Source organism: Taudactylus pleione, unplaced genomic scaffold, assembly GCF_031769625.1.
Source record: "Taudactylus pleione unplaced genomic scaffold, aTauple2 ptg000170l, whole genome shotgun sequence".
NCBI lineage: Eukaryota > Metazoa > Chordata > Amphibia > Anura > Myobatrachidae > Taudactylus > Taudactylus pleione.
Genome location: NW_028284572.1, coordinates 3,323,100 through 3,336,502, shown reverse-complemented (window position 1 = coordinate 3,336,502; position 13,403 = coordinate 3,323,100). Strand labels below are relative to the sequence as shown.

General features: G+C 43.4%; 1 protein-coding gene across 1 annotated transcript in view; it reads right to left on the bottom strand.

Moving 5' to 3' along the window:
• Window positions 1–1,001: 1,001 nt before the first annotated feature.
• The window catches only part of SPMIP2 (sperm microtubule inner protein 2), a 73,341-nt gene continuing 60,939 nt past the window's right edge, over window positions 1,002–13,403 (bottom strand). Inside the window, 3 exon segments of the mRNA XM_088475341.1 lie at window positions 1,002–1,198; window positions 1,200–1,207; window positions 2,818–2,980. Of these exon segments, the coding sequence (XP_088331467.1) occupies window positions 1,096–1,198; window positions 1,200–1,207; window positions 2,818–2,980 (274 nt within the window). The 3' untranslated portion in view covers window positions 1,002–1,095.

The window sequence follows — 13,403 nt, the reverse complement described above, 5'->3', positions numbered from 1 at the left end:
AAGGTCTCCTCAGTAAGTTCAGAAAATGACAGGATTGATAAGAGTAGAAGAAACATTTAACTTTTGACATACATGGCAAAGTCAGCTGGCGAAACAGTGACTTGAAGGCACCACAGAAATGTTAGGATTGGTCAACTTTTCATATGGTTGAGGCACGATGTTTAGGAGGAAAAGCTACATTTTTAGTGAAGGATTTCAGCTTTGAATCAAAATTTCCTCCAGTAGTGCTCAGTCGTGAGTAAGAACTGTCTCTAGTAGCGCATCTGTCTGGTGTACCAGCACTGGGTTTCTGATTGTCTGAGTGTGGTGGCTGGAGCTACCTTGTATAGGGCGGAGGTGAAAGCTGCATTGAAAGAAGCTACCAATTTTTGTACAGTTGTAATCTCCTTTGCACTTGGAATTAATGAACAGATATACTGGATAATTACCCTAGAGTATTCAATTCCTCGCACTGTTGCCCTTTACTTTAACAGATTTTAAATTCAGTATTGTTCATGAAACTAGCAAATTGAGCTTTTGATCACTGAAGTTCCTGCCAAACACACCCCAACACTCCTCCCACTAAGGTCTCTTGCAGCCATACTGGGATGTTTTTGACTTGGGGTGATTCAGCTTCGGACGTAATTGCAAAGCTGCACGCAGGCAGCTTTGCAATTCCGTCCCTGCTAATATGCAATGCACAGAATGGGTCCTGCACACATGTAGATTCCTGATAATCGGGAATCTGCGTTCAGCATTGCACTTGCGTGCAATGCTGAATCAGCCCCTTAATTAACACATGCTATATCAGTGTGTATCTTGCTTTCAATATGCTTAATGACCTCTTGTTAGATACTGAAGGCGTTTACGTTTTACTCCATTATGTAACTCATACATAGATATCCTAATTTACTAAAGATGTGAACTCTAGCCATGTCCTGTCCCCCTCCCCCTCATGTGCCAAGTGCGATATTGGTTCATAGATACATATGAATCATTCATTAGACATAGAGGTAGTTAAGAGATGGTTTATTAGAGAATGCAGCTGGGATAAAATCCCACCTTGAGTATAAGGGAGAAGCCAGTCTCCCCTCTTGTCATTTTGTCCGGAGTGGGCTACCATAATGATAAAGATGAGCGCACTTGCCTACAGAAAGCTGTAATGATGTTTTGTCTGCTCCCAGAGAGACCATGCCACACTTCAGAGTTAACAATCTTCGTTTTCACCCTAGGAAATAGACTAATATAGTTTTAAAGACATTGCACACAATAATATTACAAGGCAGTGAGTGGGAGGGAAACTTGATCTCCCTGGAGTTGTGGGGAATACCTTAAATTGTTTAATAATCTGGCGAGTTTCAGAGAGTAGACAACTATGGTGTAAGTGTGTAATATATACATGCATACTATTTCCTATTTAATGGCATTTATATACATTACAAATCAAAAAGTGTGATTAAAGTGGAAACGAGAGAGGTTGACAACCAAAAACAAGTACTGCACAGCTCGACTGTGTCACCTATCCAGGTCTTTGTAGTATTGCAAACTTGCATATACATTCTTGATTGCAATTAGTACTTTTATGTAAGGCAATTTGCACTTTTTAGTTGTGTTTTTTGCATGTGCATCACACACTTGCATAGAACAAATAAGAATTTGGCGGCAGATAAAAAAAAACCTCTTGGCCCATCTAGTCTGCCCCATTTTTAACCTTTTGGTAACCTCAACTCTATATGATCTTAAGTTTTTTGTAAGGATTTTCTTATGCCTATCCAAAGCATGTTTAAAGTGCTATACTTCTCTTCCTTTAAAGAATGTTTCCCTCTTGTACCTTGTTAGAAACTTTCAAATATATAAAGGGTTTTATCATGTCCTTCTTTTCCCTTCTCTGCTCCACTTCATTTACAAAAAGAAACATGCATAGAATCACAGTAGATACAAAGTTGTTACTGACATACTGTATATCTGAATATTGTTCTGGTCATTACGTAGTTGAGAATTATGTTAGCTACTGGTATTACTGGAAACTCTTCCATGCAAGTTAACAGAATGTTCATGAATAATATAGGCTGGTCATGACAGTGATACGTTTGTGGTATAAAAGATAGACAGTTAAAAGGTCGACAATGTCTAAATAGATGTTAGACAGGCAATAGGTCGACACAGTTAAGGTCAACATGGAAGAAGGTCAACGGGTACAAATGGTTGATCAAAAAGTTGACATGAAAATGGTCGACACTGTTTTTTTTTTTTACTTCACCCTATACCTCCCCTTAGTGCATAACCCTAACCCTTCTTCCTGGTGCCTAACTCTAAAGGTGCATACACACACTATTTTTTGAACGATTATTGATAACGATATCGTTGAAAAAATCGTTCACTTTCTGAGTTAAAATTAACGATTATCTTTCATGCGCGTTCACGTTTGTAGTTCAGTCAGACTGACCAACTGAACGAATTTCATTAAGAGAATATGCAAAAATCGTTTGTAGTTCATAAAAATCGTTCATTACACTTTAAAAAATCTGACAGATAATCTGACAGATAATCGTTCAGAAAATCGTTGGTAACAAAATCGTTGTGTGTGTGTATGCAGCTTAACTGTTAGTGTAGGTGCCTGAACCTAACACTCCGGTAAGTGTCTAACCCTCCCACCTGGTGTCTAATCCTAACAAAACAACAACAAAAAAGTGTTGACCATTTGTGTGTCAGCCTTCGCTGTTGACCCTTTTTTTGCCTGTCTAACATCTGGTGTCTAAACATTGTCGACCTTTTAACTGTCTAACTACAGTCCGGATACCAAGTGATACAATATCATGTGGTCATTAGTCTGTATACCTTTGGTGGGAACGATCGTATTGGACTGGGTGTACTGTCTCGCTCCAGCAGTGATGTCCAGCGCCCTTTAGTATAGAAGTAATCATCATATCTGTCTTGAGTCCATGCTAGTGACGCCCGCGATCCAAATCCCTGTGCATCAAGAATGTGTGGCAGGGGGTGCCTACATTGAATAAAGATTGTACATATACATTTAGAACAAGTACTAAAAAAAAAAAAGAAATATTACAGTAATAACAATGTACCAACAACAAAAATGGAATGGATAGCAATGAAGTGAAATGCCTATGGAAATTGCTTGTATTTAGGTGTCCATCACTCCAAGCGGTGTCAGACAGGCACATCGTGGTGTAATAAAGCATTTATCTCTTCTTTCAAATTTCACACATCCTGCTACTGTGAGTGAAGAGAACCTAGGCTATAGAACAGAGGTTCCCCAACAGTTCAGGTTTTAGATATATCCATGGTTGAGCACAGGTGAGTTAATTAATACCTCAGTCAATTTGATTTAACCAACTGTGCTCAACCATGGATATCTCTAAAACCTGACCTGTTAGAGAGCCTTGAGGACAGTGTTTGGGAACCTCTGCTATAGAGGTTGGGGAGTGCAAGGGCTGGTAATTTAATAGTGAGGGTTACGGCTAGACTTTTAACAGTATGATGTGCTAATCTATTGATGGGAGAGCTATTTAATAAAAAATAAAAAAATAGTACCTATTAATTAAAGATAATGTGATGGGACTATTTTCTTTTTAAATTTTGGGGTGGTTTTTGGAGGAGAGCTATTATGTCCACGGGATGCGTTTAATAAATGTGAACGTTATTAATTTTGTGTGTGAGCTAGATGCAGCGAGAAGGCTTAAAGGGTTCACTTATTGCTAGGTTTTCCACATTATCCAAACTGGGCCCAGACATTCCAGTATCCAGACAGCATCAACTGTTAGTAAAATCTGCAAGACCAGCTGCCAACTGTCCTGATTCTGGTTTACCAATGTTGGGGTACTGCCTCGCTCAGCGAGAGCCTTGTCCCCCATTGCAAGGACAGTTGGAGGTACAGTCAGGTGCATAAATATTGGGACATTGACAGAATTTTCATATTTTGGCCTCTATTCACCACCACAATGGCTTTGAAATGAAACAAACAAGATGTGCTTTAACTGCAGACTTTCAGATTTAATTTGAGGGTGATTACATCCAAATCAGGTGAACGGTGTAGGAATTACAACGGTTTCTATATGTGCCTCCCACTTTTTAAGGGGCCAAAAGTAATGGGACTATCAACTCAAAAGCTATTTCATGGACAGGTGTCGGCTATTCCCTCGTTATTTCATTATCAATTAAGCAGGTAAAAGGTCTGGAGTTGATTCTAGGTGTGACATTTGCATTTGGAATCAGTTGCTGTCGACTCTCAATATGAGATCCAAAGAGCTGTCATCATCAGTGAAGCAAGCCATCATTAGGCTGAAAAATCAAAACAAACCCACCAGAGAGATAGCAAAAACATTAGGTGTTTGCCAAATCAACTGTTTGGAACATTCTTAAAAAGAGAGAACGCATCGGAGAGCTCAGCAACAAGAAAAGACCCGGAAGACCACGGAAAACGACTGTGGTGAAGAAAAACCCCTTCACACCAGTTGGCCAAATCAAGAACACTCTCCAGGAGGTAGGTGTATATGTGTCAAAGTCAACAATCAAGAGAAGACTTCACAAGAGTGAATATAGAGGGTTCACCACAAGATGTAAACCATTGGTGAGCCACAAAAGCAGGAAGACCATATTAGAGTTTGCCAAACAACATCTAAAAAAAGCCATTACAGTTCTGGAACAATATCCTATGGACAGATGAGACAAAGATCAACTTGTACCAGAGTGATGGGAAGTGAAGAGTATGGAGAAGGAAAGGAACTGCTTATGATCCAAAACATACAACCTCATCAGTGAAGCATGGTGGTGGTAGTGTCATGGCGTGGGCATGTATGGCTGCCAATGGAACTGGTTCCCTTGTATTTATTGATGATGTGACTGCTGACAAAAGCAGCAGAATGAATTCTGAAGTGTTTCGGGCAATATTATATGCTCATATTCAGTCAAATGCTTCAGAACTCATTGGACGGCGCTTCACAGTGCAGATGGACAATGACCCGAAGAATACTGCAAAAGCAACCAAAGAGTTTTTTAAGGCTAAAAAGTTGAATGTTATGCAGTGGCCAAGTCAATCCCCTGACCTGAATCCGATTGAGCAGGCATTTCACTTGATGAAGACAAAACTGAAGGGAAAATGCCCCAAGAACAAGCAGGAACTGAAGACATTTGCAGTAGAGGCCTGGCAGAGCATCACCAGGGATGAAACCCAGCGTCTGGTGATGTCTATGCTTTCCAGACTTCAGGCTGTAATTGCCTGCAAAGGATTTGCAACAAAGTATTGAAAAGTGAAAGTTAGATTTAGGATTGTTTAGTTTGTCCCATTACTTTTGGCCCCTTAAAAAGAGGGAGGCACATATAGAAACCGTTGTAATTCCTACACCGTTCACCTGATTTGGATGTAATTACCCTCAAATTAAATCTGAAAGTCTGCAGTTAAATCACATCTTGTTTGTTTCATTTCAAAGCCATTGTGGTGGTGAATAGAGGCCAAAATATGAAAATTCTGTCAATGTCCCAATATTTATGCACCTGACCGTATGTAATGCTTCACACTACACGATCTAAAGGTGAATGCGCAGCCACTACTGCATTAGAGCCAGCCTCTGAATCAGCCCCACAGTCCCCTGTGGGTGCTTCCTGCTGCATCACAACTAGAGCACCATTTCTACATTTGTTTCCTACACGCCTCCATTGGGTTGAGAATGAAAATTGCTGATGTTAGCGGCAATGAGGTTCTGGCCTTTGCAGACATGGTCTGGAATTTAATTTCCCTCTAAGATTAAAACATTTAGTGATGTAAATGTATATTGGAAAAGTTAGTGTAAAATCATGCTATAAAATTGGGTGTTCTTTGTAAATATATATATATTTCCAGGGAGGTAGAATTGTATACGTGCAGAATATACAGTGGATTAATACATTGTTGTTTTATTTATTTATTACCAGTAATTTATATAGTGCACACATCATCCACAGCACTTTACAGAGCATAGGTGTGCCCGGGTGCCCCTTCAGCACTTCACCCGTTGCCTGGTCATAGACTACCCCGCCCCCCTCCCTCTGGGACATACACGTCTCACTTGGACTCACCTGCCCATCCAGGTGAGTAGTCTATGTCCTGTTGGGCGGTGTGGGCAGGGGTTCCCATAACCCTGCGGAGGGGGAAGTGCCAAAGTGGCACCTCCTGTGCCGGCATCTGCGCACGCCTATGTTACAGAGGATATTTCAGTCAGTCACATCAGTCCTTGCCACAGTGGAGGTTACACTCTGTTTTTCCTATCGCATGTGCACACACATATAAACTAGGATTTTTATTTTTTTTCAGGAGACAATTAAGTTTGGATTGTGGGAGGAAACCCACACAAGCACAGGGACCTTGAACCCAGAACCTCAGGCAGTAATGCTAACCATTACACCATCCGTGCTGCCCATGGATGTTATATAGTCACCTGTATGAATAGAGAAGACATGGGACTCCTAGGGCCAAATGTAATAGGGTGAGAGGTTAGAAAATGAGAGAGTTTAGCAGTAAACTCTCACATTATTTAAACTCGCCCAATGTAATAGAGCCTGAGAACATACAAACTCACATGTTTTTAGACTCAAAAACGCTAAAGATTTAAACTCTCATTCAGATGTTTTCCCATTTTGAAGATAAAACTCGACTGGCCCCTTATCTGTAAACAGCTCTCACATTCACATCAGCAAGGAGCCGGACAAAGCACATGGCTCTGTTTTTACTTTGCTTTTTATTATTATTATTATTATTATTTCTTAGTTTTCGTCTTTGTTTTATTTTCCAACATAAAAACAAAGGAAAGGCTACTAACACACATCTCTTTATGTACATTTTTGTAGAAAAGATAGATATTTACGTGGTATAAATGATAAATTTCTATGGAGGAAAGAACAGAAAGTGAGCATGGACACATTCCTTTACATTATGCTACTGAACTACAGTAAAATTAACATTTGTATGATTATGCTAGTTACAACTGCTATAGCGCTAACAGGTGCGCACGGAGGGGGGTTTCTGAGTACCCAGAAACCCCCCTGCTCCCCGATCGCTAAGTGTAGTGCAGACTGCAGTGAGTGCGGCCCGCATTACACACTAAGAAACACACCTCCACTGGTACCGGGTAGTACGCTTGTACTACCCGGCGGTGGTGTGTTTATTTTAGCAGCCAGTGAGAGTTAGGCAGACTCTCATTGGCAACTGCGTCCACAGAGGGAGCTGGCTGAAGCTCACTCGTGAGCTCCGCCTTCCGGCTCCCGCCGCAGCGGGTGACGGGAGAGACGTCATGACGTCTCTCCCATAGTGCAGAGTGTGTAAGTGGTACAGGCACTGATACTGGTACTGCATGGGGGGGGGGCGTACAGGGGCACTGTATAGAGGGGGTCGCTACTGGGGACACTGAATAGGGGGGTGGCCCGTTCTGGGGTCACTGCATAGGGGGACTACTACTGGGGGCACTGCATAGTGGGGACTACTACTGGGGGCAATATATTAGGGGCACTGCAAACGGGGGGGAATACTACTGGGGGCACTATATAAAGGGTACTGCATAGGGGGACTACTACTGCACTATATAAGGGGTACTACTGGGGCCACTGCATAAGTGGGCCTACTACTAGGGGCCACTGCAAAGGGGGGACCACTACTGGGGGGAGGGGTGTCTTTAATAAATCATGCTGGCTGTATTTATTTGCCTGCTGCATTCATGTTTTTTAGTGATAGGGGTGTGTGTGTGTACCCTGTCATAGGCTGAGTGGTATATTTTACTGCAGTGGTTCGAAATCCTGTGTAAGCTGTAAGTATGTATCTGTCTGTCTGTCTTTTTATTTGTGGCTAGATGTCTTTTCATTGGTTTGGTAACCAAGGATTTGGAAACCCCCCTTTCAAGATCCTGCTTTTGCCACTGTCTAAGCTTCATTTAGTTCAGTGCATATTTAGAGTATTCATTCCTAAATTACTTTAAATCTGATTTTTGTTTTTCATTAGACATTTCTACAATTAACAGCAGAGGGCGCTAAAGCACTAACATGTGGAGGATTTCTCCATGCCTGCTAACACCATCATAGGCACTCTCCTAATAGATCCCATCTGCGCTCTGATCCTCACAGACAAGTTAAATTAAACATAAATATTTTTCTTCCACACAAGAGCATTCCATTTATTCCAAGTCACAAAAAAAGGTGAAATACAAACTCTTTTGCAAACTAATTCCTTATATACTGTATGTGCAAGTTTTGCGTAGAACATTAGTCATCAATTTCAGTTTCAACACTACCAATTTGGTGAAGGGACCATTAATTTTATTCTGCGTAAGCCGTGGCAATGCTATAAAGCTCAGAAGAAACTGCTGGATCAGTTACTTATCTTAATGCAATTAATGCCACAATTGATTTGTTTGGTACAGTACTTCTGCTTTTACTAAACACATTAATGTGACACATTTTAATACAGATAACAGGTCAGAGGGCTGTGAGGATATGCACAAGATACTTTTTTTTTTACTTCTTGTAGAACTAAACTGAAAACACATGTACTAGATGTATGGTATTCATAGTAGGAAATGGATATTTTATACTGAATTAAATCTATTTTGCTATCCCGGATTTTGGTGACAAGGAGCGTTTTTTTTTTTTTTTGGTGTGTTCTCCTGGACGCTCGCATAGCTGTGGGTTACCACCCACAGCTTATGCGAGCGTCCATGATGATGGTAGCGATGGTCAAGACCAACGCGACCATCGGGCTTGCGACGAGACCCTGCGGTAGGGTCTCGCTGCCGCAAGCCCTGGAGTGATTTTGGCTCTATCAGAGCCAAAATCACTCCCACTGACATCACTAGTGATGTCAGTGGGGCCGGACCCAGACGGTAGGCGTTCCCATGGGGACGCCTCCGTCTGGGCAGCCTCGCCCCGACACGGCCACCAAAGGGGGCGTGCTGTCACTCACCATCGACAGTACGCCCTCTTTGGTGCAAGACCCCGAGCGACGGCTTCCCCGGCGCTCGCAGGGTCTCGCGCATGCGCATGACGGAGCAGCCTCCATCGTGCGCATGCGCATTTGGGTACCATCGACCCGCTTGCGAGCGTCCTCTAGGACCCAGGAGCAGCCAACTGTGAGCAACACTGCTCAGCTCAGAAAATGTGAAACCAGGATAGGGATGGACATCGGAAGCCCGGCATCAAATGGTTCGAATGGTACGGAACGATTTTATGTTGACCCCTTAACATATAATTGTGCCAACACCCTTGTCACCCGCCCATAGCAACCAATCAGAGCAGCGGTGTGTGCTCACCCCTCACAGCCAGCCATCAGATTGGGAATCGGAAAGCTGCATCCGATGGCTGGCAACCATCATATTCCTGGTATTCGATGGAAAAAATACTTCAATCGAATCGGAAACATCGATGATGGCTAATCATCGGATTCCGCTGTCCATCACTAAACCAGGAGAAGGAAGTAGGTGTCTGCTGCATGACAGGAGCTGTGGAGTGTGCTGCATTGAAAACTTACAACCCTGTGTCACCAGTGCCAACTTCCAGATAGGGTTTTGAGAGAATGAGGCAAGAGCCTAGTGCTGCAGACACACATAAAGCAGGAGCAGTTGTGACCACTATTCAGAGAGAGAGAGATTGAGCTATGCTGCCAGCACATGTGGAAGCCAGTCCAGACAGCTCCATTTAGAAGGAGGAAAAGCTATACTGTATATACAGTGCTTGCATAGTGAGAAAGGCAGCCAGCTGTGTCACGAACTGCAGTACATCTATGGTGAACTCTGAATTCCCAGCACACTACACCCTTCCCAGGCAGTACTCATTTACAACCTAGGCTATTGGTGCATACACAAACTACCTCCTATTACTCAGAAGCAGACAGATATGTACAATATGCCTATGTGTTGAGAGATTGTCAGAGAGTCCCCTCCCCAAGCAGTCCTGGGAAAAGTTGAAAAGTCTAGTACTGAAAGCCTTATTGCAGTGACAATCCACACTCAGGACAGGACTAATTACAGACTGAGGGCCTGATTAATTACAGATCGCTATTGCGATCACAGCTCCGTAATAGCACGAAAATATGCTAATGAATGCTATCACAATGCCAGCATAGAGACTCCCACTACTGCCGAAGCACATGCGGGAGCTATACTAGTTTCAGGGAACAAGAACTTATTTACCTAGTTTTGCAGGAAAAGGAACTAACAGCCTTGGAGATCAGCTACAGTGCACTGTTATACCCCTTTTCCACCTAAATTCCGGGTCTGACCCGGAATTTTGCCGGCGCCGACTCGGGATATTCCCGAGTCAGCGCCGCTCACACCGCAGTCGGGTCTGCATAGACCCGGCTTTTGCGGAGTGAAAGTGGTCGCTTGGAGATGACGTCATCTCCAAGCGCCACTGAAGCCGGACCAATCGGCCGGCTAGCAGCGCACTCCAGGTCATCGTGACCCGGAGTGCGCTGTTCTCACAGCAGGGTTTCACGGGCTACGCCTGTGTTAAACCCTGCTAGTTACCTGGGTTGGATTGCCGGGTCACTCGACCCAGTGATCCAACTCTCTCCCCTTTTACACCAGGGAGCTGCCCGGGTTAACCCTTCAAAAACCCGGGTTTTAGCTCCGGTGTAAAAGGGGTATCATTAATCCAATGAAAATGTTACGAATATGAGGAGTACCTACTAACCAGGTCCACCATCTGGCCAACCGCAGCTGAACTATATTATATTCTAGTGTTCCAAGGTACCTTTGGGAACTGTACATATTTGATTTCTCATAACGTCATAGGGTATACACTTCCATAGAAATAGGTAATTTCATGTGCTTAATAAGGTTGATTAGAATTGTGATTGCATAATGTTGTGTATCACTGTCTCTATTTTGATGGTAACTGTAGAAATGTTATATTGTTAGGTTGTGTGATTTACTAAGAGTGCTCAATACATATGATGAGTAGAAACATGTATTATTTAAATGTACTATGTATTGTAAAGTACCACTCATTGGGGCCTATTCATCATACTTAAAATTTCTCTGGAGGTAATTAGGTAGAACTCATATGGAGTTCTACCTAATTACCGGAGGAATTCATCATTCCTCCTCCCCATAACTATCTATTTCAAAAAGCTGTCATTTTTGTAATAACAGCTTTTCGGGAAATAGATAGTTTTCCCTTCCTGCTCTAACTTGGAATCTGTGCTGCGCATGCGCTGTTACATCTGTAAAACCAGCTCATAAGCAGCACTACCTACAGGTGCAGTAATTTTGTGTGTTCCTCTCCCAACCCCTCCTTTGCCCGTCCCCGCACTTACCTGCCCGCTGCAGCGCCTCCGGCCCTGGTGGCTGTGCTGTCACGTGTTCTCTCAGCAGCACACAGTACAGTTTAGAAAAAAAAAAAGAAACGTTTTTTTTTTCTAAACTTTATTGTGTGCTGCTGGGAGAACACGTCTCAGAACAGCAACTGGAGCCAGAGGACAGAGCAGAGCGCCGGAGGGAGACGCCGGGGGACCTGCACACGCTGACACAGGTAAGTGTTACCTGCTATTCGCCACCTCACAGTGGCGAGTAGTAACTCCATCAAATTCCGAAAATACATAATTTTCGGAATTTGATGAATACCATAATTTCCACATACCCATACTAATGTATGGGAAGTGTGGAAATTAATGCAGGGGGACTTAACCAGGAGATATCGGTAATATCTCCTGTGTTAAGTCTCTTCATGAATACTAAAATAACGTTAATTAAGGAAAATGTCCTTAAAAACATTATTTTAGTGTTGATGAATAGGCCCACTTGCCTGTTCTTAACAAGTTTGTGCAGCTTGATTTCCTCTTTACTGCTTAAACATATTGAGCAAGGAGAAACATGTTCTTAAGTGAGAAATTATCAGCCTCCTTGGGTGAGCCCGTCCTCCTTATTTCTCTGAAGAGATCTGGAAGAACCTGCAAAGTGGGCGGAGACTTCAAACACCAGGTAAAAGAGAACACCATTACAGGAGTTTACCAACTTACCTGCACACCCGCCTGATACCACTCTAATAATTTTGAAATGGGTATAACACATAAACAAACACTTAACAATAGTCAAATAAACAGTTATACAGATAGCGTAAACTGGTAAAGTGTGTGCCCGGCCAAACCTAACGTCTGAACTGTATACCTATACTTGCCTACGCTGAATGTCAGGGAGACACCCTGAAACGGAGGTGATCTCCCTTACCCATTGAAGAGACTAGCAATTTCCCTGACAGTGACACGATGCCAGCAATAGCACATGTACCTCCAAACGGCCACCTATCACATTTGCACCTTACACCCATTATCTGGCTGTGATACAACTGGGAAAATAAAGAAACATCACAGCTGTATATATACAGTATGTAAATCCAAGATGGAAAAAAATGATTTAGAAATATGCAGCATAAGTAACAGCCCAGCTTCCGTTTCAATCATGTTGATTTTCGTCAGGTGCAACAGACAGGTTATACTTACGGATTCCTTTATGGATCTTGGGGGTCATTCAGACCCACTCGCGAGCGGTAGTACGCTCGCAAGTGGGTCGATGTTCCCCACTGCGCATGCGCACGACGGAGGGAGCTCCGTCGTGAGCATGCGCGAGATCCGGCGAGCGAAGGACTTTCCTTCGCTCGGAGTGTCTCATCAAAGGGGGCGTGCTGTCGATGGTGACTGACAGCACCCCCTTTGGGGGGCGTGCCGGGGGCGTGCCTGCCAGACGGAGGCGTTCCCAAGGGAACGCCTACCGTCTGAAGCCGGCCCCACTGACATCACTAGTGATGTCAGTGGGAGTGATTTTGGCTCTGATAGAGCCAAAATCACTCCTGGCCTTGCGGTTGGGAAACCCAACCGCAGGCTTTCACTCGCAGTTCCGATGGTCGCGATGGTCAAGACCATCGCGACCATCTTTTTGCACGCTCGTATATGCTGTGGATGGTGACCCACAGCTATACGAGCGTCCAGGAGGACGCTCCATTTTAATGGAGGTGGGCCCTGATTCAGAGCGAGCTCTCTGGTCAGAGCGTCCGGCTCTGAATCAGGGCCCTTGTACCATGGCTTACTGTATATCGTTTGGATTTTTTTGCATCTCATCTACAGACACCCTCTACATTTTTACTGTGGGATAGGCTTCTGCTGCAATGCAACTCCCCTGAGTGCTCCAGCTGATATGCTGCTGAGACAGGAATTGAAATGAACACACTTCCTGTGAGCCTGGGTTGTGGGGCTGTCTGACTTCTCCTTGAAACGCAGAAAAAAAAGAAAAAAGTTTCCCTCCAGCAAAATGGCTTTAATACTACATTATAATAGAAATCCAGAGGTCTTTGTTACATATAATTGCAAATATATGGTTAAGTGCCAGGCTCCGTCAAGGCTCCTCTATATCAGCGTTCCTAAAGCTACATAATAGCATACTGTTGTGCCACAT